The sequence below is a fragment of the Lagenorhynchus albirostris genome, chromosome 2 (genome assembly GCF_949774975.1).
Source record: "Lagenorhynchus albirostris chromosome 2, mLagAlb1.1, whole genome shotgun sequence".
Classification (NCBI taxonomy): Eukaryota; Metazoa; Chordata; class Mammalia; order Artiodactyla; family Delphinidae; genus Lagenorhynchus; species Lagenorhynchus albirostris.
Genome location: NC_083096.1, coordinates 141,889,510 through 141,917,089, shown reverse-complemented (window position 1 = coordinate 141,917,089; position 27,580 = coordinate 141,889,510). Strand labels below are relative to the sequence as shown.

At 41.3% G+C, this 27,580-nt stretch overlaps 1 protein-coding gene across 2 annotated transcripts; it reads left to right on the top strand.

The window, feature by feature from the left end:
* CPT2 (carnitine palmitoyltransferase 2) lies at positions 1–27,245 on the top strand. 2 transcript variants are annotated; one of them, XM_060140052.1, is made up of 6 exons: positions 1–241; positions 1,888–1,974; positions 12,046–12,126; positions 13,891–13,997; positions 24,278–25,582; positions 26,611–27,245. In XM_060140052.1, the coding sequence occupies exons 1-6, from the start codon at positions 90–92 to the stop codon at positions 26,940–26,942; spliced, it is 2,064 nt and encodes a 687-aa protein (XP_059996035.1). In that variant the 5' UTR covers positions 1–89; the 3' UTR covers positions 26,943–27,245. The 2 variants fall into 2 exon arrangements, with proteins under 2 accessions (XP_059996035.1, XP_059996036.1); XM_060140053.1 differs by lacking the exon at positions 1,888–1,974 and having other exon boundaries at positions 2–241.
* The last annotated feature ends 335 nt before the right edge of the window (positions 27,246–27,580 follow it).

The window sequence follows — 27,580 nt, the reverse complement described above, 5'->3', positions numbered from 1 at the left end:
GCGTCCTGGGGCACTGAGGGCGGTGGCCTAGTCTCTGTAACCAGAGCTCCGCATTCTCCGCGTTCTCGCTGCTGCCGCCTTCCGGGACGATGGTGGCCGGCCTGCTGCTGCGCGCCTGGCCCCGGGGCCTTGCCTTTGGCCCGGGAGCCCTCAGTCGGCTCCTAAGCACAGGCTTCGACCCGGGCCAGTACCTGCAGCTGAGCATCGTGCCCACTATGCACTACCAGGACAGTCTGCCCAGGTGAGCCCGGCCTCCCGGTCCCCGCCGTCCACGCGAGCTGGGGTTCGGCCCCAGCCTCTCTCCAATCACTCACGCCTATTCTGCTGAACCCTCTTCCGCCTCTAAAGTTTTACCTGGGACGCTGCCGCATCCTCCAATCTGAAAATCCTGTGACTTTCAGGATCTCATGGTACTGGAACATCAGAATGCCCGAATTCTCTTCCAGAATCCCCCGCTCCCCCCAGCCATTGTTCTCTCAGATTTTCTCTCCTGAACTCTTCTCGAACTCCTACAAAAAACCGACTTCCAATCAAATATCTAATTGTCCCTCACATTTCTCCCTGAAAAACGTCCAACCTGCATATCGCCAACACTACCCTTAGCCCTCCAACTAGGTTGTCTCCCCGCATTCCTGCACAGAATATGGATCGGTCAATTCCTGATACATAATAGGTACTCTCCCTCAATTTCTCCCAGCACGCCACCTTTTTCACGCCTGTTACTCATAACCCTCAGCCCCACTCCCCATGCCTCCAGTCCTCTTGTATTTTAACACTCTATCCTCCCCCAAGCAGATTCAAGTATTCATCTTACCCTCCAAGTCCTCAGCATTCTAAGTCCAATCTTCACCTGGAAACCTTTCACCCCTACCAAACCTTCCTCAACACTCCTCCCACCCTCCTCCCTAACCCACATTACTCCCTGCAACTTCAGCCCACCCTCACAGAATTCTAGGCGGCACCCTTAGTACCCCTCCCCAAATCTTATTCACATTAGATACAGAGCCCACCCAAATTCTGTGCCTCCTCACCATAGCTACGCCCCCGCCCCCTTCTAAAACACTTCTCCCAGAATCTACTTCCCCTGTGAAACACAGCTCCCATACATCTTCCTTCTCCTTCCCTCATCCAGTATTTTCTTTAATTCAGCTTCCAGTTTGCCCAGTCTTTGAACTCCCAGCCTTACTCTAAGCTGCCAGGTCTCCTCCAATATTAGAAATGTCCCTAAATTCCTTCACCCCCTAAAACCAAACTTTAACTTCTCTACCTACTCACCAGTTAGTTCCTGGTGCCAAGTTCCAAATTTGTTTCACAGAGCCTTTTTACTTCCTTTCTCCCCAAGCTGCCATTAGGGATCTCCCTCCCAGTCCAGGGGCTGGAGACCCTACCCCATGAACAGAGCAAAGATTGTCACAGGCATCAACCCCAACTACTAGGTTGCTGTTTTTCTCTACAGCTGGGAACCCCTTAACCCATTGTCCTCACTGCCCACCCCCATCCTCTCAGGAGTATCAGCTGAGGGATTCTTGTCAAATTACAGTGTGCAAACATCTAAAACAAGTTAAAATGAGATTATCTAGCCCCAATCCCACTGTTTAAATTTGGCAGGAGGATGGGGAAGAGAAAGAAAAAGTCTCTGTGCCTGTGAGATAAGCCTTGACCTCTTGACTATGAGCTGAGCCAGTATGTGGGGGAAAGGTGAGGAATGACAGAGCCTGTCTTCACTTGCCAAGCCCAGCAACAGATGGCCTTTAACTTTCAGACAGTCCCGGGCCCCACCCAGGTGTAAGGTCAGAGGGGTTTTCTCCATTTTAGAATTGGAAAGCTGGGAAGAATATTAAGAATATCAAAGAATATCAAGATCATTTCCTCTAATCCACAGCACAGATATCTTGGAGCTACAAACAGTAGCGCTCATCACCCGTGTATAACTTTAAATGATGACTCCCTCTCCAGGCCTCCACCACCTCACCTGTAAGTTGGAAGTTAGATAAGATAAGATTCCTTTTATCTGAGATTCTGGAGAGGTAAAATGAATTGTCTTTCATGCTTGTTTTGATGTCACCACTTGGTGAAAAGCCCTGGCTTTGAAGTCTGGTAGAACTTAAGTTTCAGATTCTGGATCTGATACTCTTTCTGTATAGCTTCAGGCAATTCAGTCAACCTCTTTGAGCCCTAGTTCTTACCTGTAAGGTAGGAACAGAAAGCACAATTCATAGGGCTATTGTGAGGCTAGAGTGAGATAAGATGCCAAAATAGGGAACTGTCCTTATTAGTTGGCATGGGAAGGACTAGTCCCTTAGTATTAAGTGGTCCAATTGGATCTCCCTCCTTACCTCTTTCTTTTCCTATTATATCACTGCCTTTTAATCAAGTGGCTTTGGACTTGCTTTCCTCTAGGAACCTTTGCACTATCATTTGCTTGGTTTTTAGGTGTTATGTTTTTTTCTTTGCTCTTTTTCAGTGTAGTCAAATATACAAAACATAAAATTTACCATTTTAACTATTTTTAGGTGTACAGTTCAGTTAGGTTTTTTTTTTAGGGTTCTATTTATACACGCTGAGCAGTTAATTTCAGAATATAAAAATGCAAGTCCGAAGCAGAGAAAGGGTGGAACAACCTGACCTACACATTCACATTATTAATTTGATAACCATTTATTAATAGGGATTTGGAGACCAGTCAGTCATGTTGAGGAGCTTACTGTATAGTGGGGGAGATTTAACAGGTAAACAGTTATGATATAATGGATAAGTGGCAAGCAGCATCTCATGGTGGTTACAGTCATGAGATAGGAGTCAGATTTGATTTTTTAAAATTAATTAATTAATTTATTTTTGGCTGTGTTGGGTCTTCGTTGCTGCACGTGGGCTTTCTCTAGTTGTGGCGAGTGGGGGCTACTCTTCGTTGCGGTGCGCGGGCTTCTCATTGCAGTGGCTTCTCTTGTTGCAGAGCACAGGTTCTAGGCATACGAGCTTCAGTAGTTGTGGCACGTGGCCTCAGTAGTGTGATTCGCGGGCTCTAGAGCTCAGGCTCAGTAGTTGTGTTGCATGGGCTTAGTTACTCTGCAGCTTGTGGGATCTTCCCGGACCAAGGCTCGAACCCGTGTCCCCTGAATTGGCAGGTGGATTCTTAACCACTGCACCACCAGGGAAGTCCCGAAGCACAGAGTCTTAACTACTGAATTTCCAGGGAAGTCCCTCTGCCCATTTTTTAAGTCAGGTTGTTTATTTGATGTTGAATTGTATGAGCTGTTGATATATTTTGGACATTAGCCTCTTATTAGTCATATCATTTGCAAATATTTTCTCCTATTCAGTAGGTTGTCTTTTTTTTTTTTTGGATGGTTTCCTTTGCTGTGCAAAATCTTTTAAATTTGATTAGGTCCCATTTGTTTTTGTTTTGTTTTGTTTTTGCTTTTGTTTCCTTTGCCTTTAGGAAACAGATCAAAAAAAATATTACTGTGATTCATGTCAAAGAGTGTTCTGCCAATGTTTTCTTTTAGGAGTTTTGTGGTTTCCAGTCTTACATTTAGCTCTTTAATCCATTTTTAAAAATTTTTATTTATTTATTTTTTTGAGGTATGTGGGCCTCTCACTGTGTGGCCTCTCCCGTTGCAGAGCACAGGCTCCAGATGCGCAGGCTCAATGGCCATGGCTCATGGTCCCAGCCGCTCCGCGGCATGTGGGATCTTCCCAGACTGGGGCACGAGCCCGTGTCCCCTGCTTCGGCAGGCAGACTCTCAACCACTGCGCCACCAGGGAAGCCCTTTAATCCATTTTGAGTTTATTTTTGTGTATGGTTTGATAAAATATTCTAATTTCACTCTTTTACACAGCTGTTCCATTTTCTCAGCACCACTTAAGGAAGAGACTGTTTTTTCTCTATTGTATAGTCTTGCTTCCTTTGTCATAGATTAATTGACCATAAGTGTGTGGTTTTATTTCTGGGCTCTCTCTTATGTTCCATTGAGCTATGTGTCTGTTTTTGTGCCAGTACCATAGTGTTTTGATTATCCTAGCTTTGTAGTATGGTCTGAAGTCAGAGAATGTGATATCTCCAGCTCTCTTCTTCTTTCTCAAGATTGTTTTGGCTATTTGGGGGTCTTTTGTGTTTCCATACAAATTTTAAAATTATTTGTTCTAGTTCTGTGAAAAATGACATTGGTATTTTGATAGGGATTGCATTGAATCTGTAGATTGCTTTGGGTAGTATGGTCATTTTAATGATATTAATTCTTCCAGTCCATTAACAAGGTATATCTTTCCATCTGTTTGTGTCATCTTCGATTTCTTTCTTCAGTGTCTTATAGGTCTTTTACCTCTTTAGTTAGATTTATTCCTAGGTATTCATTTTGATGTGATTGTGAATGGGTTTGCTTACTTAGTTTCTCCTCCTGATAGTTCATTGTTAGCATGTAGAGTGCAACAGATTTCTATATATCAATTTGTGTCCTGCAACTTTACTGAATTCATTGATGAGCTCTAGTAGTTTTTTAATAGTGTCTCATCTGCAAACTCTGACAGTTTTGCTCCTTCTTTTTCAATTTGGATTCCTTTTATTTCTTTTTCTTGTCTGATTGTTGTGGCTAGGGCTTCCAATAGCATGTTGATTAAAGGGGCAAGAGTGGAATTCCTTGTCTGGTCCCTAATCTTAGAGGAAATGCTATCAGCTTTTCATCACTGAGTATGTGTTAGCTCTGGAGTTATCATATGTGACCTTTATTATGCTGATGTGTGTTCCCTCTGTACTTACTTTGTGGAGAGTATTGTCATAAATAGATGTTGAATTTTGTCAGAAGCTTTTTCTGCATTTATTGAGATGATCGTAAGGCTTTTATTCTTCAATTGGCTATTGTGATGTATTACATTGATTTGTGGATATTGAACCATCCTTGCGTCCCTGTGATAAATGCCACTTGATCAGGCTGCATGATCTTTTGATTGTATTGTTGGATCTGGTTTGCTAATATTTTATTGAGGATCTTTGCATCTATGTTCATTGGTGATATTGGCCTGTAATTTTCTTTTTGGTGTGGTATCTTTGTTTTTTGTTATCACGATGATGCTGGCCTCTTATAATAAGTTTGGAAGCATTACATCCTCTGCAGTTTTTTTGGAATAGTTTGAGATGGATGGGTGTTAACTGTTCTCTACGTGTTTGGTAGAATTCACCTGTGAAGCCACCTGGTCCAGGACTTTTGTTTGTTGGGAGTTTTTAAATTACTGATTAAATTTCATTACTGTTAATTGGTCTATTCATATTTTCTATTTCTTCCTGGTTCAGTCTTGGGAGATTGTACATTCCTAGGAATTTGTCCATTCCTTCTGGGTTGTTCATTTTATTGGAATATAGTTGTTCATAGTAATCTCTTATGGTCCTTTGTATTTCTGTGGCATCAGTTGTAACTTTTCCTTTTTCATTTCTGATTTTATTAGTTTGGGCCCTCTCTCTTTTTTATTTGATGAGTCTGGCTTAAAGTTTATCAATTTTGTTTATCTTTTCAAAGAACCAGCTCTTATTTTCATTGATCTTTTCTATTTTTTTTTTAGTCTATTTCATTTACTTCTGCTCTGTTCCTTATGATTTCTTTCCTTTTACTAACTTAGTGTTTTGTTCTTTCACTAGTTCCTTTAGGTGTAAGTTTACATTGATTATTTGAGATTTTTCTTGTTTCCTTAGGTAAGCTTATAGCATTATAAACTTCCCTCTTAGAACTGCTTTTGCTGCATCCCATGAAGTTTGAGTCATTGTGGGTTTTTTTCCACTTGTCTCCAGGTATTTTTTGTTTCCTTTTTGATTTCTTCAGTGATCCATTCGTTGTTTAGTAGTGTATTGTTTAGCCTCCACATGTTTGTGTTTTTTGCAGTTTATTTCCTGTAGTTGATTTCTAGTCTCACAGCATTGTGGCTGGAAAAGATGCTTGATATGATTTCAGTTTTCTTAAATTTTCTGAGGCTTGTTTTATGGCCTAGCTTGTTTTGTGACCTGTCCTGAAGAATGTTCCATGTGCACTTGGAACAGTGTATTCTACTGTTTGGGATAGAATGTTTTTTATGTATCTATTAGGTTCTCTGGTCTAACGTGTAATTTAAGGCCAGTGTTTCCTTATTGATTTTTTGTCTTGATGATCTGTACATTGATGTAAGTGGGGTGTTAAACTCCCCTACTATTACTGTGTTACTGTCAATTTCTCCATTTACGTCTGTTAATATTTGCTTTATGTATTTAGGTGCTCCTATGTTGGGTGCATATATATTTAAAATTACTATACCTTCTTCTTGGATTGATCCTTTGGTCATTATGTAGTGTCCTTCTTTGTCTCTTGTAACCATCTTTGTCTTAAAGTCTATTTTGTCTAATGTAAGTATTGCTACCCCAGCTTTCTTTTGATTTCCATTAGTATAGGGTATCTTTTTCCATCCCCTCAAATCAGTGTGTGTCTTTAGATCTGAAATGAATCTCTTGTAGGCAGCTTATATATGGGTCTTGTTTTTGTATCCATTCAGCTACTCTGTGTCTTTGAATGGAGCATTTAGTCCATTTACACTGAAAGTAATTATTGATATGTATATTCTTTTTTAAAATATAAATTTATTGATTTATTTATTTTTGGCTGTGTTGGGCCTTCGTTGCTGTGCACGGGCTTTCTCTAGTTGTGTCAAGTGAGGGCTCCTCTTCGTTGTGGTTTGCGGGCTTCTCATTGCGGTGGCTTCTCTTGTTGTGGAGCACGGCCTCTAGGCTCACGGGCTTCAGTAGTTGTGGCATGCAGGCTCAGTAGAGTTGTGGCTCGCGGGCTGTAGAGCGCAGCCTCAGTAGTTGTGGCGTACGGGCTTAGTTGCTCCATGGCATGTGGGATCTTCCCAGACCAGGGCTCAAACCCGTGTCCCCTGCATTGACAGGCGGATTCTTAACCACTGAGCCACCAGGGAAATCCCAATATGTATATTCTTATTGCCATTTTGTTCATTGTTTTGAGACTGTTTTTGTAGTTCTTTTTTGTTCCTTTATTAGTCCTTTGTTCTCTTCTCTTGTGATTTGGTGACAATCTTTAGTCTTACCTTTGGGTTCCTTTCTCTTTTTTCTGCGTGTTATCAATTGTAGATTTTTGGTTTGTGGTTACCGTGAGATTTAAATATAGCCATCTGTGTATATACATGATTGTTTTTAGTTGCTGGTTTCTTAATTTCAAATGCATTTTAACAGCCCTGCATTTGTACTGTCCTTCCATATCATGATGACGGTTTTTGACATCATATTTTAGATCTACTTGTTTTGTGTATCCCTTAACTGCTTATTGTGGCTATAGATGATTTTACCACTTATTTCTTTTAACCTTCCTACTAGCTTTGTAAGTGGTTGATGATCTAACTTTTTTGTATATTTGCCTTTACTGGTGAGCTTTTTCCTTTTCTAATCTTCATGTTTCTAATTATGACCTTTTCTTTTTTGCTTAGAGAAGTCCCTTTAACATTTCTTGCAAAGCCGGTTTGGTGGTGCTGAACTCTTTTAGGTTTTGCTTGTTTGAAAAACTTTTGATCTCTCCATCAAATCTGAATGAGAGCCTTGCTGGGTAGAGTATTCTTGGTTGTAGGTTTTTCTTTTTTATCACTTTAAATATATCATGCCACTCCTTTCTGGCCTGCAGAGTCTGCTGAAAAGACAGCTGATAATCTCATGGGAGTTCCCTTGTAAATAACTTGTTGCTTTTCCCTTGCTGCTTTTAATATTTTCTCTTTATGCTTAATTTTTACCATTTAATTACAATGTGCCTTGATGTGTTCCTCTTTGGGTTCATCCTGTATGGGACTCTCTGTGCTTCCTGGACTTGGATGTCTGTTTTCTTTCACATGTGAGGGACGTTTTCAGCTATTATGTTTTCAAATATGTTCTCTGCCCCTTTCTCTCTCTCTTCTCCTCTGGGACCCCTATAATGTGAATATTAGTACAGTTGATATTGTCCCAGAGGTCCCTTAAACCATCCTCATTGCTTTTCATTCTGTTTTCTTTTTTTTGTTCAGCATGAGTGATTTCCCTGTCTTCTAGCTCATGTGATCTGTTCCTCTGTGTCATTTAGTCTACTGTTGATTCCTTCTAGTGTATTTGTCATTTCAGTTAGTGTATTCTTCATCTCTGTTTGATTGTTCTTCATATTTTCTAAGTCTTTGTTAAAAACGTCTAACTTCTTGCTCTGTGCATCCATTCTTCTCCTGAGTTCTATGATCGTCTTTACAGTCATTACCCTGAACTCTTTATCAGGTAGACTGCCTGTCTCCACTTCACTTAATTCTTCTTCTGGGGTTTTAGTTTGTTCCTTCATTTGGAACATGTTCCTTTGTCACTTCATTTTGCCTAACTTGCTGTTTTTATCTCTGTGTATCTGGTAGGTTGGTCATGTTTCCCAATCTTGGAGAAGTGGCCTTTTGTAAGAGATGTCCTGTGCGTCCCAGTATTGCACTCCTCTTTTGTCACCAGAGCTACATGCTCTAGGGGTGCCCCTAATGTGGACTGCGTGGGTCCTTTTCCTGTGGTAGGCTGACTACCATGGGCAGTCTGATAGGCTTGGTTGTCCCCTGGTCTGGTTGGTTGCCAGGCCCTGCCGTGTGCAGAGGCTGCTGGCTGCCAGTTGGCTGGGCCGGGTCACAAGGTGGTTGGCTGCAGAGCTCCGGGGGTCCCAGGGCTAGTGCTGGCTCACTGGTGGGCAGAGTCAGTTCCTGGGGTCTGGCTGCAGGGCCCAGGGGGCCCAGAGGTTCCAGATCTGGTGCTGGACTGCTGGTGGATGGGGCTGGCTCCTGACACAGCTGGCTGCGGGGTCAAGGGTGTCCCGAAGTTTGTGTTGGCCTGCTGGTGGGTGAGGCCAGGGCCCAACCAGCCCCAGGGCAGGTGCTGCTGGCCTGCTGGAGTCTGAGCTGGGTCCTCCAGCTGAGGGGCTGTTGTTGCCCTGGGGCTGGTGTCCACCAGCTAGTGGGTAGGCTGGTCCTGAGACTAGAGCAGGCTGACTGGTGGGCAGGTCAGGGATTTGAGGGCTGGTGCCTGCTCACTGGTGGGTGCATCTGGGTCCTGTGATCTCTGGCTGCAGGGCCCTGGGGGTCCTGGGTCTAGTGCCTGTGCACTGGTAAAATTCCTACTTTTAAAGTGTACAGTTCCATGGGGGAGGGTTATATAATCACAGTGTTGTGCAGCTATCACCACTATCTAATTCATCGCCTCTCCCCGTCATTGCAGTCATTCCCCATCCCCCCAACACCCTTGGTAACCACCAGTCTACTTTCTGAAAAGTGACTTGTTTAAAATTGGAACTCGGGTTTGTTTGGCTTCAAAGCTTAGGCTTTTCCAGCATAGCACACTGTCCCTAAACAAAGAACGAATCCACAGTTGACAGGATTATGCCCCCTTGCATACCTTCAGTTTTCTTCCTCGTTGCCTTCTTGGAAGAGCCTGTGTAAGTGTCAAAGTTGATTCTGTCAGAGCAGGGGGGATCACCGATGGAGTATCCAGTCAGAAGAGGGCAGAGGAGCCAGTCTTGAGAAAACTGGCACTTTTAGGGCAAGAGGACATAATGGAGGAAAAGAGAATCAGAAGAAGATGTCAAAACCAACAGGAGGGGAGAAGAGAATCTCTCCATCTTCTGCATCCTTAAAGGATCTCATGGTCTGCAGTCTGATGGGGAAGAGAGACATGAATACATAAATGCCTCTAAAAATGATAGAGAAGAATATAGGGTCCTGGGGTACATAGGGGGGTAAAGGAAGGTAATCAACTAATTCATTTAACACACATTGAGTACCTGTTCTGTGCCAGCCCACGTGCCAGTGGAAGTGAGAAAAGGGGATTCAGAGGAAGAATCCTAATGGGTGGTGAGCTCCCCTCTCTATACATCACCATAATCACGTGAGCCAACTCTGCATTTCTTCCCAGCTCCACATTCGGTGACATCATGTTGGTAGCTTGAACTTGGCCATGGTGGGAGATTTACAGAAATTGGTAAATGCTACAAATCAGGGCTTCACCCCCTACCCACCAGAGAGCTGGTTTACTAACCCAGCATTCCTTGGAGTGGATAACAGATGAGGATGGGGAGAAGGTGGTACAATTAGATTTGAGAGGAAAGAAACGTGTTTGATGTTGATGGCAGGTTGTGGAGGTTAGGAGGGTATTGGTCCTTCCTAGAAGTTGGGGAGTGGCTTTCTTTGAGGAGAAATCTGAAGGCAAGTGGTATTTACCTATAACCATATCAGAGAGATTAAGTGACAGAGCTGGGACTTAAGGCGAGGTCCGATTCTAAATGTCCTTGTCTTTTCACCATCAGTAGTTCTTATACTTTTAGACTTCACAGATCAGTAAAATTATAGGGGAAAATACTGTTATCAACATTATTTCTTAAAAAAAAAGACCTTTAATGACTCTCACCCTAAAAGGGGAGGGTGGGACAATCTCAGAATTAAGAACAGACTTTTCATGTAAGCAAATTTAGCTTTTTGAAAAGCTCACTGTACTGTCCATGTTTGTTTTATTTCCTTGTGAACCAGTAACTTCACAACTATGGCCATCTTCTGCAAGTATCAGATAATCCAGTGATATGGACTATGTTGTTATTTGACATTTACAACGAGGGTATTTTATAGAAGGCAAAAATATAGACTTGGTAAGTTTAGCATATTCATTAAGTGACCTTTGATAATTTTTATAGAAAACAGGTGACTTTGTATCCATGATAATAATTTTTTTGTAGAATCTATACTGCCTTAATTTAGTTCCATTGAGAAAATTCAGTTTGTTGTGCTAATAACTCCAAAATAAATCATCACTCTGAAAACTTACTTTACCCCACTAAAGTAAGTTCAAGCTAGAGTTAACACTCCAGAATCTTTTGAATAAGGACTGCTTTTATAAAACTGCCATTGCCTCTAATTTAGAATTGTTTAAAAAGAAGGTAAATTTTCCTTAATGTCCCTACTGTATCAAAACAAAGTCTTGAGAAAGGTAAGTAGGTAACTTTGTACTTATGAGATAGCTGAGCTAGTGTTAGGGATTTTCTGCATAAGTCCATGTAAGGGGACCTACAGTGTTACAGTGTTGTGAATGGTTACTCAGTGCAGCCTAAGTCCATGATGGCTGTAAATTCAGATTTGTTTTTTGACATTGTATTTTGGATAAACATGCATTGAAAAATAAACTGAAGAACTACAGTGTATCTTATTAGTAAGGTCTTAAACTGTGTTTTATGGATAACTTTTCAGTTTTCCTAAATGGCTGCTATATTTAGATATTTTGAATGTATCAGTGTTAATTTTGAGTTGGCAGAGGTAACCTAACAAACTTGGATTAAGTTTTGGTACTAGGGGATATATCTTTCAATAAAATTATTAACATGAAGAAAAAAGTATGCCTCACGACATACCCCTGGTGTTTTCATTTCACTGTGGACCTGTAACTTCATCGCCATAGCTGTCATTGGGAATCCACCGGTAGAGAATGATGAGTAAGTAAGCACGGAGGAAGATTTGGTTCTTCCTCGCAGGACTCCTGGTGAGCTGGGCATGGCTTGATGGTTGATCCCATGGTTGGCTGGCCCATTGGACAGACCTGTGTTTCCCTTTTGTATGATTCTCTGTCATAAAATACACTAGAAAATTTAAAAATAGAAGTTTTTTTCATCTTGGGAGAGAAAAAGACAGTTGTTCAAACTAAGGGTAGAAATAAAATCAGTGCCAGTACAGGGTTAACACAGGTATTATAACAGTGACAGGAAACAGGAATTTTGGGGCAGCTTCTGCTTCCCCATTTTGAATCTGTTAGTGTGTTTACTAATTCAGCTTATGAAATTCATCATTAATACATTAAAAAGTTATTTTACTTTAAAAAAAGAGCTACCAATTATACTTAAATTCATCTATTCTCATTTGTAAGTGGCTTCCTTTTGTTGTTTGTTTTTTTTGGAAAGAAGTTAATTATCCAGTAATTATTGGTTAGTTTGGGTTGGGAAGCTAGTTAACCTCTTCCACAGATTGTCACCCTTACACTTGACCTTACTTTCTTCCCAGGCTGCCTATTCCCAAACTTGAAGACACCATTAGGAGATACCTCAGTGCGCAGAAGCCTCTCTTGGATGATGGCCAGTTCAGGTAAAAGCTGAGAACCCTGAATGGCCATGGATGGGTGGTGGCTCAGGGGAGGCTGGCAAGTGCCGGTGAACCAAGTTTCAGGGAGTGTCTGTGATTTGATTGGGTCACCAGGCACCTAGGACCTGGTCTTTATGTTTGCAAGTTCAGGAAATAGATTTTCACTCATGAAGGGCTGACCGGGCCCTGAGGTGAGAGTCTCTTTAACTAGACTCAACAGGCAATGGTTTATAAGCCAGAATGCCAAATTTGTGCTATCTTGGTGGGTGTTACCTGGTTGGCTAGCTGGTACCAGTCATTTACAGGGGGCATGTGCTCTTGGTAGGGAGGTTCATTAAGGAGAGCATGTGGCAGACCAGAAGTTTGCTTGGTGAGCATATGTACTGGGTTGGATAGTGCGCCCTCCAAATTCATTCCCTTTTGAGAACCTCGTTATGTGACCTTATTTGGAAATAGGGTAGTTGCAGATGTAATTAATTAAGATGAGGTCATACTGGAGAGAGCTGAGTCCTTAATCCAATATGATTGGTATATTTATAAGAAGAGGAGAGACACAGAGACAGCCATGTGAGGACAGAGGCAGATTACAGTGGATTAACAAGCCAAGGAATGCCAAGGATACCTGGTAACACCAGAAGCTAAGAGAAAGTCCTGGAACAGATTCTCCACTGGAGGCTTCAGAGAGAATATTGTCTTGTCAGCACCTTGATTCTGTACTTCTAGCCTCCAGAACTGTGAGAAAATAAGTTTCTGTTGTCTTAAGCCATCCAGTCTGTGGTACTTTGTTATGGCAGTCCTAGGAAACTAATTCAGTATGGAATTGGAAAATAATATTGGATATTGTTAAAAAGCAGATTCCATCAAGCTCTTGTATCCTGGTATAGTACTCTTTTTCCACAATGGGAATTTGTCGTGCAAATAACTGGCCTTCTCATTAGAATCACGGAGTCCTTCAATGGACAGTGCTGGGAAAAAAAAGATGAACGATTCATAATGTAGTCCTCTGCTTTTAAATATTCCACATTAGTCACTTGAAGCTTCTATTGACATGGTAATGATGTAATAGCTACCTGCTACTAAGTATTATGTTTCAAACTATCCTAAATCCTTAGCTCTTATAAATATTTTAAAAATCATGTAAGGTGGTATATTATCTCTATTTTACATATAGAGACACTGAGACTGAGAGAGATCAAGTAACTTGTCCACGGTTATACAGTTTGAAAGTAACAGAGCTAGAATTCAAACTTGGCTCTTCTTGGCTCCAAAGCTTATATCATTTTCTCCATGCCTCCTAGATTACACATTATTTTTATGAGATGTGGATTCATCTTCCTAATCAATCATTTTAAGATATCCTAGATTTATCTGTTTAGATTGATTCCTGTTCTTCTGACCAGAGGTACTTTCTGATCTCAGTCCCTGGTTCTAGGGATATGCTATTGGGGACCCAAAGTTCTGTGATGAGTTCTTGGCCATGAACCTAAAAATCGTCTATTCCCCAGCCGCATAGCACAGGGAGATCAGCTCAGTGCTCTGTAACCACCTAGAGGGGTAGGATAGGGAGGGTGGGAGGGAGATGCAAGAGGGAGGAGATATGGGGATATATGTATATGTATAGCTGATTCACTTTGTTATAAAAGCAGAAACTAACACACCATTGTAAAGTAATTATACTCCAACAAAGATGTTAAAAAAAATAATAAATAAATAAAAATCATCTATTCCCTGCCATGGTTTGACTCTATCTTTTTTTGAACATTTCAGGAAAACGGAACAATTGTGTAAGAGTTTTGAAAATGGGATTGGAAAAGAACTGCACAAGCAGCTGGTCGCTCAGGACAAGCAGAATAAACATACGAGCTACATTTCAGGTGGGTAGGCAGGGCTGTGGGCTTGATATTTCCAGAGCCCTCTGTAATAGAAAGCAAGTCATCTTCTCTCCTGTTTTAATCTCACAGATATTTTTGGTGAGACCAGCACTGAAGTGTTATCTCATCCTCTCTTCCTGAGGTAAACATTAAGGTTGAGTGAGTTCATCCTCCACTGAGGTGCTGCCTGGAGTCCATGCTCAAGAGCAGTAGCTTGCCTGCTCTGTAGGTGGGATCAAGACAGAACCTAATCATTGGTTCTGTCTGTAAAGGATGCAGAATTTAGTCCTATGTCCTGTGTGTATCATTCTAGGTCCTTCATGGTCTGGCCCAACTGCCCGATCCAGCCTCATCTCTTACCATCCTCCCTGACACACCCATGCTTCAGCAAAACTGAACAACTCCTTCCCTCAACCCGATAGTCTTTCATTCTTCTGTGCCTTTATCCATGTTGTTCGCCCCACCATTTTTTACCTGGCAAATTCTTCCTTTAAGACCCAGTTAGGGTGGTTATGAGAGGTTCAGGACAGGGGCTAGGCAAAATGGGAGATGGGGATCAAAAGGTACAAACTTCCAGTTATAAAATAAGTAAGTCCTGGGGATGTAATGTATAACCTGGTGACTATAGTTAATAATACTGTATTGTATATTTGAAAGTTGCTGTGAGTATAGATTTTAAAGCTTCTCATAAGAAAAAAATTTTCTAAGTATGTATGGTGATGGATGTCAGCTAGACTTATTGTGCTGAGCATTTTGCAGTATATACAAATATCAAATCATTATGTTGTACACTTGAAACTAATATAATGTTATATGTCAATTACATCTCAATTAAGAAAAAGAAAAAAAAAGATCGGGTAGGATGATTTTTCTATGAAACCTTTCAGCCCTTCTTCCCATTCAGAGTTGGTTGCTTTCACCTGTGTTCCCACAGCACTTCTTTTAACTCAGTTTATATTTTTAATAAGGTTATACATGCATATAGTTTAAAGAATCAAATAGTTTTCTCAGGCTTGTTAGGAGAAACAGAAATTTCCTGACCTTGCCCTAATTTCTCACTTCTCATTTTCCCCCATTCTCTAAATTACTGACTCATATTTATGCATCTTTTGTAGTTTTAGGCATTATCTATTGATGTCTCACTGTAAAAGATTAGGATTTAGCAGTCTCTTATATCCTCACCACATTTCCATCCCCTCATTGTCACAGTATAGTTATTTGTAATTTTCGTTTGCTCAATACCTAGTGTTTACACTATTATAATCATGTAAACACTATTGTCAGCTGAATTGTGTAGCACATTGGAATTGTTTTTCCTTTCCCATATGAACTTTGTTTTCTCTGAAGTTAATAATTCTACTTTCTTTTGTTTTGCTTTCTATGTGCTTAATAATTTACCTGGGATTTTTTTTTTTTAATTCTCATCTTCCTTCCTAGTCTGTCTCGAATTTGCTTTTTGCTGGTTTGTTTTACCCTCTTTTCTTTCTTCAGATGTTTCATAATCCTTCTCTGTTGTCTTAGATCTGAATGAGATATTTAAAAGTTGTGGGAAGCTCTGTAGATGAGGGCGTGCTTGTCAGTCACAGCTTCACTGTAATGTGATCAGCTAAACCATTTCCTTGGGGTGCCCCTAATGTTGGTGTCTTTGGGTTAGACTCCCAGGGAAGGCTTTTCCGGTAAACTGCCAAAAGGTATTTTCCTGTTTGCTGCTGTCGTAGGAGTGGGATAAGGGAAGAAGGCTTGAGCTCTCATGTGTAACTTATGTCCCCCAATTTTACTTTCTCCAGTGAATAAAACTTAAGTCTCCTATTTGGAGTGGGGAGGGAATCTGGGGTGTGGGGTGGGGGTTTAATTGAACAGCCCTTCAACCAGATATATCTAGGCTGCTACTTCCTGAGCCCTCTGGGGGTTCTGCTATGTAAATCATACTGTTTCTTGGCTTTCTCTGCTGCCAGATTAGGGTTGGGTTCCTTGAAGTGGCTAGAGAGCTTTCCAATTTCTAATATTTGTTCTTTTCTTGTCTCTCATTCTCTTTGCCTTATTGGTTTCTGTCTCTTGAAATTCTTTTACTGAACGGATCAGAGGCATAAATTCATGTCTTCTTTTGTCAACTACGTCTTGCCCCCATTTTAATGCATTGCATTATGCTTTAATTCTATTTGTCTCCTTCATCAGAGTTCTTCTGAATTAAAGTCCATGCCCTATTCCTCTCTATATCCCCTGGGCCAAGGCCTGGCACAGCACTGATTCGCAAGGAATGAAGGAACCAACAAATGAATAATAGATAAATTCATGTCCATTAATCCTTTCCCAATACTTTATATGTAAAAACTATTTCTTTGAATCAAAGATAGGCTATATTTGATTAGGAAGTTCCTAATCCCACCAGGAACTTCCCTTGAAAACACATTTTCTGATAAGATACTGCCTCTGGAATTTTTACAAGCAAAACATCCACAGGAATACAGAGGGCTAGTTGGAGTAATTCACTGCACTGATAGTTATTTCTAATTGCTTTTCAAGCATTTCCTAAAAGAGGGAGTGCAGTAATGTACATAGTACACAGAATGATGGTGAAGACTTTCTGCCATATTAGGGAGACAGTCAGGTGTGAATGTTGTCCCTGAAAGGAGATGAAGCATGAGAAACCTAAGCTGATGGGGTGGGAATTAACAACTATTCTATTTCAGCATGAATGCCAGTGAGGTATTATTGTTTTTTATTTCTGTAAGTGTCAAAAAAGGAAACGGAATGAGGAAGAAAAAGTAATTAATAAACATTAGGGAAATGTAAATCAAAACCACAATGATGGTTACCCACCAGAATGGCTCCAATCAAATAAGACTTATAGTAACAATAACAAATGCTGCTGAGGATGTGGAGAAATTGGAACCCTTGTATACTGCTGGTGGTAATGGTTCAGCCACTTTGTTTTTTTTTTAAATTTATTTATTTTATTTATTTATTTTTGGCTGCGTCGGTTTTTTTTGCTGCGCGCGGGCTTTTTCTAGTTGCAGCGAGCGGGGGCTACTCTTCGTTGTGCATGTGCTTCTCATTGCGGTGGCTTCTCTTGTTGCGGAGCACGGGCTCTAGGCACGCGGGCTTCAGTAGTTGTGGCTTGCGGGCTCTAGAGCACAGGCTCAGTAGTTGTGGTGCACAGGCTTAGTTGCTCCACGGCATGTGGGATCTTCCCGGCCCAGGGCTCGAACCCGTGTCCCCTGCATTGGCAGGTGGATTCTTAACCACTGCGCCACCAGGGAAGCCCTGGTTCAGCCACTTTGTAAGGTACCCTGGCAGTTCCTCAAAAGGTTAAACATAGAGTTCAGTCCAAGATGGTGGAGTAGAAGGATGTGGAGCTCACCTCCTCCCACAAATACATCAGAAACACATCTACATGTGGAACAGTTCTCACGGAACATCTACTGAAAGCTTGCAGAAGATCTCATACAACCAAAGCCGCAAGAAAGATCCTTGTGTAACTGGGTAGGACGAACGGAAAAGGGAGAAGAGGATGTGGGACAGGACCTGTGCTCCTGGGAGGGAGCGGTGAAAGAGGACAGCTTCCCTCACCCTGAGAACGTCCTTCACTGGCTGGGAGGTCCACCAGGACAGATAGGGAGCTTCAGAGGCTGGAGAGGAGAGTGTGGGAGCTGGCTTGCTGCCCTGCAGGGTAGAGATACACCAACATAGATGGTTCTGGCCATGTTGCCACATTTCTGAGCCCAAGACGCGTGCCTGCTGGTGTGTGCAGTGACTGGGTGCTGAAACTCAGGTTTCAGAGGACAGACCCAGGGAGAGGACACGGTTTGGCTGTGGGAAGACATCCCAAAGGGCCTGGAGAGTGACCCAGGCTGCAACTGGGGGTGCACACAGGATGGAGCATGGGTCTGCCATAGAAGCCCCATTGTCAACACACGAGGGGAGGGGTGTGGGCCTGCCATAGCAGCCTCACTGTCAGCATGCTCACAGCAGGGTGTGACTCCAATCACCACAGATGCTGTGAACTTTGTGGGTGGCACACATGAAGGCGGGCCTGAAATCTGAGCTTATTGCTGGCGATCCCACTGCAGGTGCTGGGTTGCAGCTTTGGCAGGTTGCCGCTCTGGCAGATTTTGGGTTCAGGACTGCACGTGCCTGCCTGGGGGCTGTCTGAGCTGATTACCAGCAGTCCCACTGTGGGTGCAGGGAGGTGGCCCCAGTGGAGTCTCACTATGGTGGATTTGGGACCAGAACCATGCATGCCTGAAGGCCATCTGGGTCGATTGTAGACGGGCTCAGGGAACACAACTCCAGTGGGTTTATGAAGCAACCACTTTGTGAGTGCACCTGCACGCTTAAGGGGCCTCAGGTTACCAGAGCCCCCAGGCAAAGGTGTCCCCCAAGGGCAGTGCCAGGCAATAGTGGTCTTTGTGGGTGCTCACACCAGGTGGCAGGCAGCATCACAGAATCGCACGTCCTGGCAGACAGTTCCTGGGGAGAAACATGCAGCAGCTCCTTTCCCAGAGGGAGTGCTCCAGTCCCGCCTACTTCACACCACAGCTTAGAACCAGATCTGGGGACTTCTACTACAACAACTGGGGAGCAGACCCTTCCCCTCTGCCGGGCTGTGACATCCACAAAGCAAAGAGGAGGCCCCACCCAACATCCAGTGCGGGCTCTGGTCACCACAACACCAAACACACCCCCTATCAAGGGTACAAGGGCCACCCTGAGGAAAGAGATGGCAAGCATCCATACCAAAAACAGCCCTTACACGAGAAATTTTGGATTCAAGCAGGCTACACAGGGACACTCCCACATAAAAACAGCCCTTCAAGACCACAGTAGATAACTCTTTCTCCTAACTTCACAGTTGGAGAAATATAAGAAAAATGAAAAAGCAGAGGAATTACTCCCAATTAAAAGAATAAGAGAAATCCCCTGAAAGAACAATGAAACAGATGACCTCTCCAGTCTACCAGACCACAAGTTCAAAAAGGAAGTAATAAAAATGCTGAAGGAATTAAGAAAAGCTATTGTTAGAAATTCAGATCATTGTAACAAGGAACTAGAAACTACAAAGAGGAGCCAATCAAAATTACACCACTCAATTGCCAAGATGAAAACAAAGCTAAAGGCAATAAATAGCAAACTAAATAATGCAGAAGAATGAATAAGTGATCTGGAAGATAGAATAGTGGAAATCACCCAATCAGAACAGCAGACAAAGACAAATAAAAAAAAGTGAAAGCAACATACAAGATCTATGGGATAACGTAAAGCATGCCAATCTACACATAATAGGAATCCTAAAAGCAGAAGAAAGAGAAAAGGGGATCGAAAATGTACTTGAAAAAATTATGGCTGAAAACTTCCCAGACCTAAAGAAGGAAACAGATTTCCAGGCACAGGAAGCACAGAGGGTCCCAAACAAAATGAACCCAAACAGACCTACTCTAAGACATATCATAATTAAAATGCCAAAAGATAAAGAGAGAATTCTAAAAGTAGCAAGAGAAAAACAAATAGGCAGTTACAAGGGAACCCTCATAAGGCTATCAGCTGATTTCTCTACAGAAATTTTGCAGGCCGGAATGGAGTGGCAAGATATATTCAAAGTCCTGAAAGGGAAAAACCTGCAACCTAGGATACTCTACTCAGCAAGATTGTCATTTAGAATAGAAGGAGAGAGAAAGAATTTCTCAGACAAGCAAAAACTACAGGAATACAGGAATACTAAACTTATCTTAAACTAAATATTGAAAGGTCTTCTCTAAATGGAAAAGAAGCAAGAATCTATAGGAAAGAGAAAACAACAGTAGAAGAGGTAAGTATATAAAAGGATTAAAGCTCACTGAAATAAGTCAGTACATAGGTTTAAAATTTTTTTTAATTGTATGAAAGCGATTACAACTACAGTGTTCAGCAAAAGAATAAACATGAAGATGTAAAATGAGACATCAAATCACAAAATGTGGGGGAGGGGAGTAAGAAAATATAGATCTTTTAGAATGTGTTTGAGCTTATATGACTACCAGTCTAAAGCAAGTAGATTTAGTGATGGGTTAACATACTTGAAAATCAGAGTAACCACAAATCAAAATCATATTTAAAAGATTCACAAAAAAAACAAAAAGAAAAAAGGTACTCAAGCATAATACAAAAGAAAACCATCAAACCACAAAAGGAAAAACAAAAAGAAGAAACAAAGAAGATATACAAAATCAACTGAAAAACAAGGTTTAAAATGACAATAAATACATACTTATCAATAATTACTTTAAATGTCAATGGACAAAAGGCTCTGATCAAAAGACGTAGAGTGGCAGACTGGATAATAAGACAAGAACCTACAATATGCTGCCCACAGTAGACCCACTTAAGGGCAAAGAACACATATGGATTGAAAGTGAGGGGATGGAAAAAATATTTCATGCAAGTGGTAATGACAAGAAAGCAGGGATAGCAATACTTAAATCAGACAAAATAGACTTTAAAACAAGGTCATAAAGAAAGATAAAGAAGGACACTGTATAATGATAAAAGGATCAATACAAGAAGAGGATATTACATTCGTTATCCTATATGCTTTCAATATAGGAGCACCTAAATACATAAAACAAATAGTAACAGACATAAAGGGAGAATTGATGGGAATACAATAATAGTAGGAGACTTTAACACCCCACTGACGTCAATGGACAGATCTTCCAGACAGAAGATCAGTAATGCAACAGAGACTCTAAATGACACAATAGAACAGATTTAATTGATATCTTCAGGACATTACATCCAAAAAAACCAGAATACATTCTTTTCAAGTGCACATGGAATGTTGAAGAGGGAACACTCCCAAAGTCATCCTATGAAGCCACCATCATTCTGATACTAAAACCAGACAAAGACATTATCAAAAAAGAAAATTAAAGGCCAATATCTTTGATGAATATGGATATAAAAATCCTCAACAAAATATTAGCAAACCAAAGCCAACAACGCATAAAAAAGATCATACACCATGATCAAGTTGGATGCATCCCAGGGTCACAAGGGTGGTTCAGATATGCAAGTCAATCATGTGATACACCACATCAACAAGAGAAAAGACAAAGACCATATGATCATCTCAGTAGATGCAGAAAAAAACATTTGATAAAATTCAACATTCATTCATGATAAAAACTCTTACCAAAGTGGGTATAGAGGGAACATATCACAATATAATAAAAGCTATTTATGACAAACCCACAGCCAGTATACTACTCAACAGTGAAACGCTAAAAGCCTTCCCACTAAATTCTGGAACAAGACAAGGATGCCCACTCTTACCACTTCTATTCAACATAGTATTGGAAGTCCTAGCCACAGCAATCAGATAAGAAAAAGAAATAAAAGGTATCTAAATTGGAAGGGAAGAGGTAAAATTGTCATTATATGTAGATGACAGGATACTCTATATAGAAAACCCTAAAGACAGAAACTATTAGAACTGATAAACGAATTCAGTAAGGTAGAAGGATACAAGATTAACATAGAGAAATCAGTTGCATTTCTTTACACTAACAATGAAATATCAGGAAGACAAAGTAAAAAAACAATCCCTTTTAAAATTGTGTCCAAAAAAAGTGAAATACCTAGGAGTAAACCTGACCGAAGAGATGAAAGACTTATATGCTGAGAACTATAAAAACATTGATAAAGGAAATTGAAGGTGATTCAAAGAAATGAAAAGAAATACCATGCTCTTGGATTAGAAGAATTAATATAGTTAAAATGGCCATACTACTCAAAGCAATCTACAGATTTAACATGATCTGTATCAGATTACCCATGACATTTTTCACAGAACTAGAACAAATAATCCTAAAATTTACATGGAACCACAAAAGACCCAGAATTGCCAAAGTAATCCCGAGGAAAAAGAACACAGCTAGAGGCATAATCTTCCCAGACTTCAGGCAATACTACAAAGGTACAGTAATGTAAACAGCATGGTATTGGCACAAAAACAGGCATATGGATCAGTGGAACAGAATAGAGAGCCCAGAAATAAATCTACACACCTACAGTCAATTAATCTACAACAGAGTAGGCAAGAATATACAATGGAGAAAAGACAGCCTCTTCAATAAGTGGTGCTGGGAAAACTGGACAGCTACATGTAAAAGAATGAAATTAGAACATTCTAACACCATATACAAAAATAAGCTCAAAATGGATTAAAGACCTAAATGGAAGACCAGATACTATAAAATTCCTAGAGGAAAGCATAGGAAGAACATTCTTTGACATAAACCACAGCAATATTTTTTTAGATCTGTCTCCTAGAGTGATGGAAATAAAAGCAAAAATAAATGATTGGGACCTAATTAAACTTAAAAGCTTTTGCACAGCAAAGGAAACCATAAACAAAATGAGAAGATAACCTGCGGAATGGGAGAAAATTTTTGCAAATGATGTGACCAACAAGGGATTAGTCTCCAAAATTTACAAAGAACTCATACAGTTCAGTATCAAAAAACAAACAACCCAATCAAAAAATGGTCAGAATGGGACTTCCCTGGTGGCACAGTGGTTAAGAGTCTGCCTGCCAATGCAGGGGACACGGGTTCGATCCCTGGTCTGGGAAGATCCTACATGCTGTGGAGAGGCTGGGCCCTTGTGCCACAACTACTGAAGCCCACGTGCCTAGAGCCCATGCTCTGCAACAAGAGAAGCCACCGCAATGAGAAGCCTGTGCACCGCAATGAAGAGTAGCCCTGCTCGATGCAACTAGAGGAAGCCCGCATGCAGCAGCGAAGACCCAACGCAGCCAAAAATAAATTTATAAATAAATAAATAAATTGTATATCTTTAAAAAGGGGGGGGGGGCAGAAGACCTAAATAGACATTTCTCCAAAGAAGATATACAGGTGGCCAACAGACACATGAAAAGATGCTCAACATTGCTAATTATTAGAAAAATACAAATCAAAACTACAATGAGGTATTACCTCACACCAGTCAAAATAGTCATCATCAAAAAGTCTACAAATAAATGCTGGAGATAGTGTGGAGAAAAGGGACTGTTGGTGGGAATGTAAATAGGTGCAATATGGAGAACAGTATGGAGGTTCCTTAAAAAACTAAAAATAGAGTTACCATATGATCCAGCAATCCCACTCCTGGGCATATATCTGGAGAAAACTCTAATTCGAAAAGAGACATGCTCCCCAATGTTCATAGCTGCACTATTTACAGTAGCCAAGACATGGAAGCAACCTAACTGTCCATAGACAGATGAATGGGTAAAGAAGATGTGGTATATATGTACGATGGAATATTACTCAGCCATTAAAAAATGAAATAATGCCATTTGCAGCAACATGGATGGACCTAGAGATTATCATATAAACTGAAGTAAGTGAGACAAAGACAGCCATCATATATCACTTATGTGTGGAATCTAAAATATGATACAGATGAACTTATTTCCAAAACATGTTTGAAACAGACTCACAGACATAGAAAACAAACTTATGGTGGTTGCCAAAGGGGGAAAGGTTGGCGTGGGGGAGGGATAAATTAGGAGTTTGGAATTAACAGAGACACACTAATATATCTAAAATAGATAAACAGCAAGGACTTACTGTATAGCACAGGGAACTATATTCAGTATCTTGTAATAATCTATAATAGAAAAGAATCTGAAAAAGGCTAGGTATATGTATATGTATAACTGAATCACTTTGCTGTACACCTGAAACTAACACAACATTGTAAATCAACTGTACTTCAATAAAAAAAGAAAAAATTAATAAAAAATCAAACAATTTCAGTCAAAAAAAGGGGGGTTAAACATAGACTTACCATATGACCTAGCAATTCCACTCCTAGCTATATCCCCCAAGAGAACTGAGAACATATGTCCACATGAAAATTTGTACATACCAGCATTATTCAAAATAACCAGTAAGTGGAAACAACCCAAATGTCCATCTACAAATGAATGGATAAACAAAATGTGGTACATTATTGGAACATTATTTAGCAATAAAAAGAAATGAAGACTGATATATGCTATAGCATGGATGAACCGTCAAAACATTATTGTAAGTGATAGAAGTCAGATGCAAAAGACCACATATTATATGATCCCATTTACCATTTATGAATTATTGCAGAGGAAAAAAATAATCAGAAAATTCCATCCTCTGGAGGTTAATGTCACTTCTTCTGAATATGCTTGATTTTTTTTTTCTTTCTCAAATTTTATCTTTAGGAACTGCATTAACTATTGTTCTTTTTTAATTTTTATTTTTTAGGTCCCTGGTTTGATATGTACTTAACTGCTCGAGACCCAGTTGTCCTGAACTTTAATCCATTTATGTCATTCAACCCTGACCCAAAGTCCGAGTACAACGACCAGCTCACCCGGGCAACCAACATGACTGTCTCTGCTGTCCGGTTTCTGAAGACACTTCGGGCTGACCTTTTGGAACCAGAAGTGTTCCACTTGAACCCTGCCAAAAGTGACACTGATACCTTCAAGAGACTCATACGCTTTGTGCCTTCCTCTCTGTCCTGGTATGGCGCCTACTTGGTCAATGCATACCCCCTGGATATGTCCCAGTATTTTCGGCTTTTCAATTCCACTCGTTTACCCAAACCCAGTCGAGATGAACTCTTCACTGATGACAAGGCCAGACACCTCCTGGTCCTAAGAAAAGGACACTTCTATGTCTTTGATGTCCTGGATCAAAATGGGAACATTGTGAGCGCCTCAGAAATCCAGGCTCATCTGAAGTACATTCTCTCAGACAGTAGCCTGGCCCCCGAGTTTCCACTGTCATATCTGACCAGTGAGAACCGGGACATCTGGGCAGAGCTCAGACAGAAGCTGGTGAGTGGTGGCAACGAGGAGACCCTGAGGAAAGTGGACTCTGCTGTATTCTGTCTCTGCCTAGATGACTTCCCCATTAAGGACCTTGTCCACTTGTCCCACAACATGCTGCACGGTGACGGCACAAACCGCTGGTTTGATAAATCCTTTAACCTCATTATAGCCAAGGATGGCACTGCTGCTATCCACTTTGAGCATGCTTGGGGCGATGGTGTTGCAGTGCTCAGGTTTTTTAATGAAGTGTTTAAAGACAGCACTCAGGCCCCTGCTATCACTCCACGGAGCCAGCCAGCTAACACTGACTCTTCTGTCGCCGTACAAAAACTCAACTTCAAGCTGAACGATGCTTTAAAGACTGGCATCAGCGCTGCTAAGGAAAAATTTGATGCCACCATGAAAACCCTCACCATTGACTACATCCAGTTTCAGAGAGGAGGCAAAGAATTCCTGAAGAAGCAGAAGCTGAGCCCTGACTCGGTGGCTCAGCTGGCCTTCCAGATGGCCCTCCTGCAACAGTACGGGCAGACAGTGGCCACCTATGAGTCCTGTAGCACTGCAGCATTCAAGCACGGCCGCACCGAGACCATCCGCCCGGCCTCCATCTTCACAAAGAGGTGCTCTGAGGCCTTTGTCAGGGAGCCCTCCAAGCACAGCGCTGGAGAGCTTCAGCAGATGATAGCCAAGTGCTCCACGTACCACAACCAGCTGACCAAAGAAGCAGCGATGGGTGAGACAGGGTTTGGGGAGCATGCCCTTAGGTCTTGTTGCCCTCAGCACTGGGGTAAGCCTCAGCACTATCCTACCCCACATCTGATTTCCGCCTCTTCACTAGGTTTAATCCACCTGCCAACTGATTATTATTTTTTTCTACCTTAGCAGTCCAAACAGCCAGACTAGCCATTAGGGTTCAGAATATTCTCTCCTCTTAAGCAAGGATGGGGAAATGCATCCAACTTCGTCCTCATTTAAGGTCACTTTCAGCCATGTTACATACTCTCTTCCTATTATTTATTGGTCATCAGACTCACTGTTGACAATGTAGGATTTCTAAGCCCACGGCCCCTCTTACTTCACTTCAGTTGAAGTGTATTGGTTGCCTGTAAATAGGCCATCTCAGAAGCTCTTCCCAACCTAAGTGTCATCTTTCTTTGCCTCTTCATAGTAAAATTCGAGACCTAGAAAGGACCTGGAGGATCACACAGTCCAGTTCCTTCATGTAGCCAAAGTCCTGGAACTGAAAGGGACCTCCAAGACATTCTAGTCTCATCCTTCTCTAATTTTATAAGTATGAAACTGAGACCACTGGCTCAGGGTCACGCAGCAAAGTATCAGGAAAGCGGAGATTAGAACCCTGGTCAAATACCCCTTCCATTTTGTTCCACTGACTCAGTCTTGTCTTTTACACTTGATTTGGACTTTGGCTTTTACCTTAGTTTTTGAGTCCATAGTGTGTTCTCCACGTACTTTTCTTGACTGTTTGATTAAACTGATTCAATTTCAAAATTTTAAAAATCATGTTCATTTTAGGCTGATTTTTAGCTCAGCTGTTCACAGCTTTTTAAAAAGGAATATTCTAGAATGAACTGAGCCAGAGGTTAGCAAGCCGGAGGTGTGCATGCAGAGATAAACAAACCCTTCTTCCACTCTCAAGGATGCTGTGAAGGTGCTCCTACCATGGGTCGGAGGTTTTACCAAGTGAGGTCCCTTTCAGTTCTGAGATTCTTAGACTCTGGTTTTCCATTTTGTCTCTGACAGGCCAGGGCTTTGATCGACACTTGTTTGCTCTGCGGTACCTGGGAGCAGCCAGAGGGATTGACCTGCCCGAGCTATACCTGGACCCTGCATATAGGCAGATAAACCACAACATCCTGTCCACAAGCACGTTGAGCAGCCCAGCAGTGAACATCGGCGGCTTTGCCCCCGTGGTCCCTGATGGTTTTGGCATTGCGTATGCTGTTCATGACAACTGGATAGGCTGCAACGTCTCTGCCTACCAAGGCCGCAATGCCCACGAGTTTCTCCAGTGTGTGGAGAAGGCCTTAGAAGGCATGTTTGATGCCTTAGAAGGCAAAGCCATCAAATCTTAACTTCTGGGTGGATGAAAAGCCTCTATTCCTTCATCAACATGAAAACTGGGGCCTCTGTAACCAGTAGGCACTGTTCTGTGACTAATGAAACTAATTGTGAGGTGCCTGAGCACCAGTGCTATAAGGTTTGAGCTTTAAAACCGTGGTTTTGAAGCTAAACATGTAATTTCCAAGTGGAACTAGATCACAGCTAAAGATAATGTGAGATTTCAATTTTAAGGCCATTTGATCAGGAGGTAAGACTTAGAAAATAACTCAGGTGTATTTATTGTTGAAGCAGAAATAAAATGCAATTCATGCTTAGAGGTGGTTCCTCTTAGGTTTTGGGTTTTTTTGTTTTTGTTTTTAATTGTTTAACCTCGTTGCCTAATCCCCGCAAAGAACTTTCCAGTAGTAAGTTCAGGTGATAGTAAGTTCATATTGGCTCCTGGCTCTTCGGATGATGGTAGGAAATGCTCTTTTATCTTTCCTGTAAACTTGCTTCTCTCTCTTGGGATATCCTTTGTTTAAAAAACCTCTTCATTTTTCTAAGGAGTAAACCACTACTGCTCGATTCTGATAGTCCTGCTGCAATAAAGTGTTATATCCATGGATTTAGGGAGTTCTATATCACTGTTCTTCCAGCCAAATGAAGATTA

Bases quoted from the DNA above. Each gene is read 5' to 3' on its own strand.
- CPT2 (XM_060140052.1), top strand. From the start codon at position 90: ATGGTGGCCGGCCTGCTGCTGCGCGCCTGGCCCCGGGGCCTTGCCTTT. The intron at 242-1,887 runs GTGAGCCCGGCC...TCCACAGCACAG, and splicing joins TACCAGGACAGTCTGCCCAG to ATATCTTGGAGCTACAAACA. The intron at 12,127-13,890 runs GTAAAAGCTGAG...TGAACATTTCAG, and splicing joins TTGGATGATGGCCAGTTCAG to GAAAACGGAACAATTGTGTA.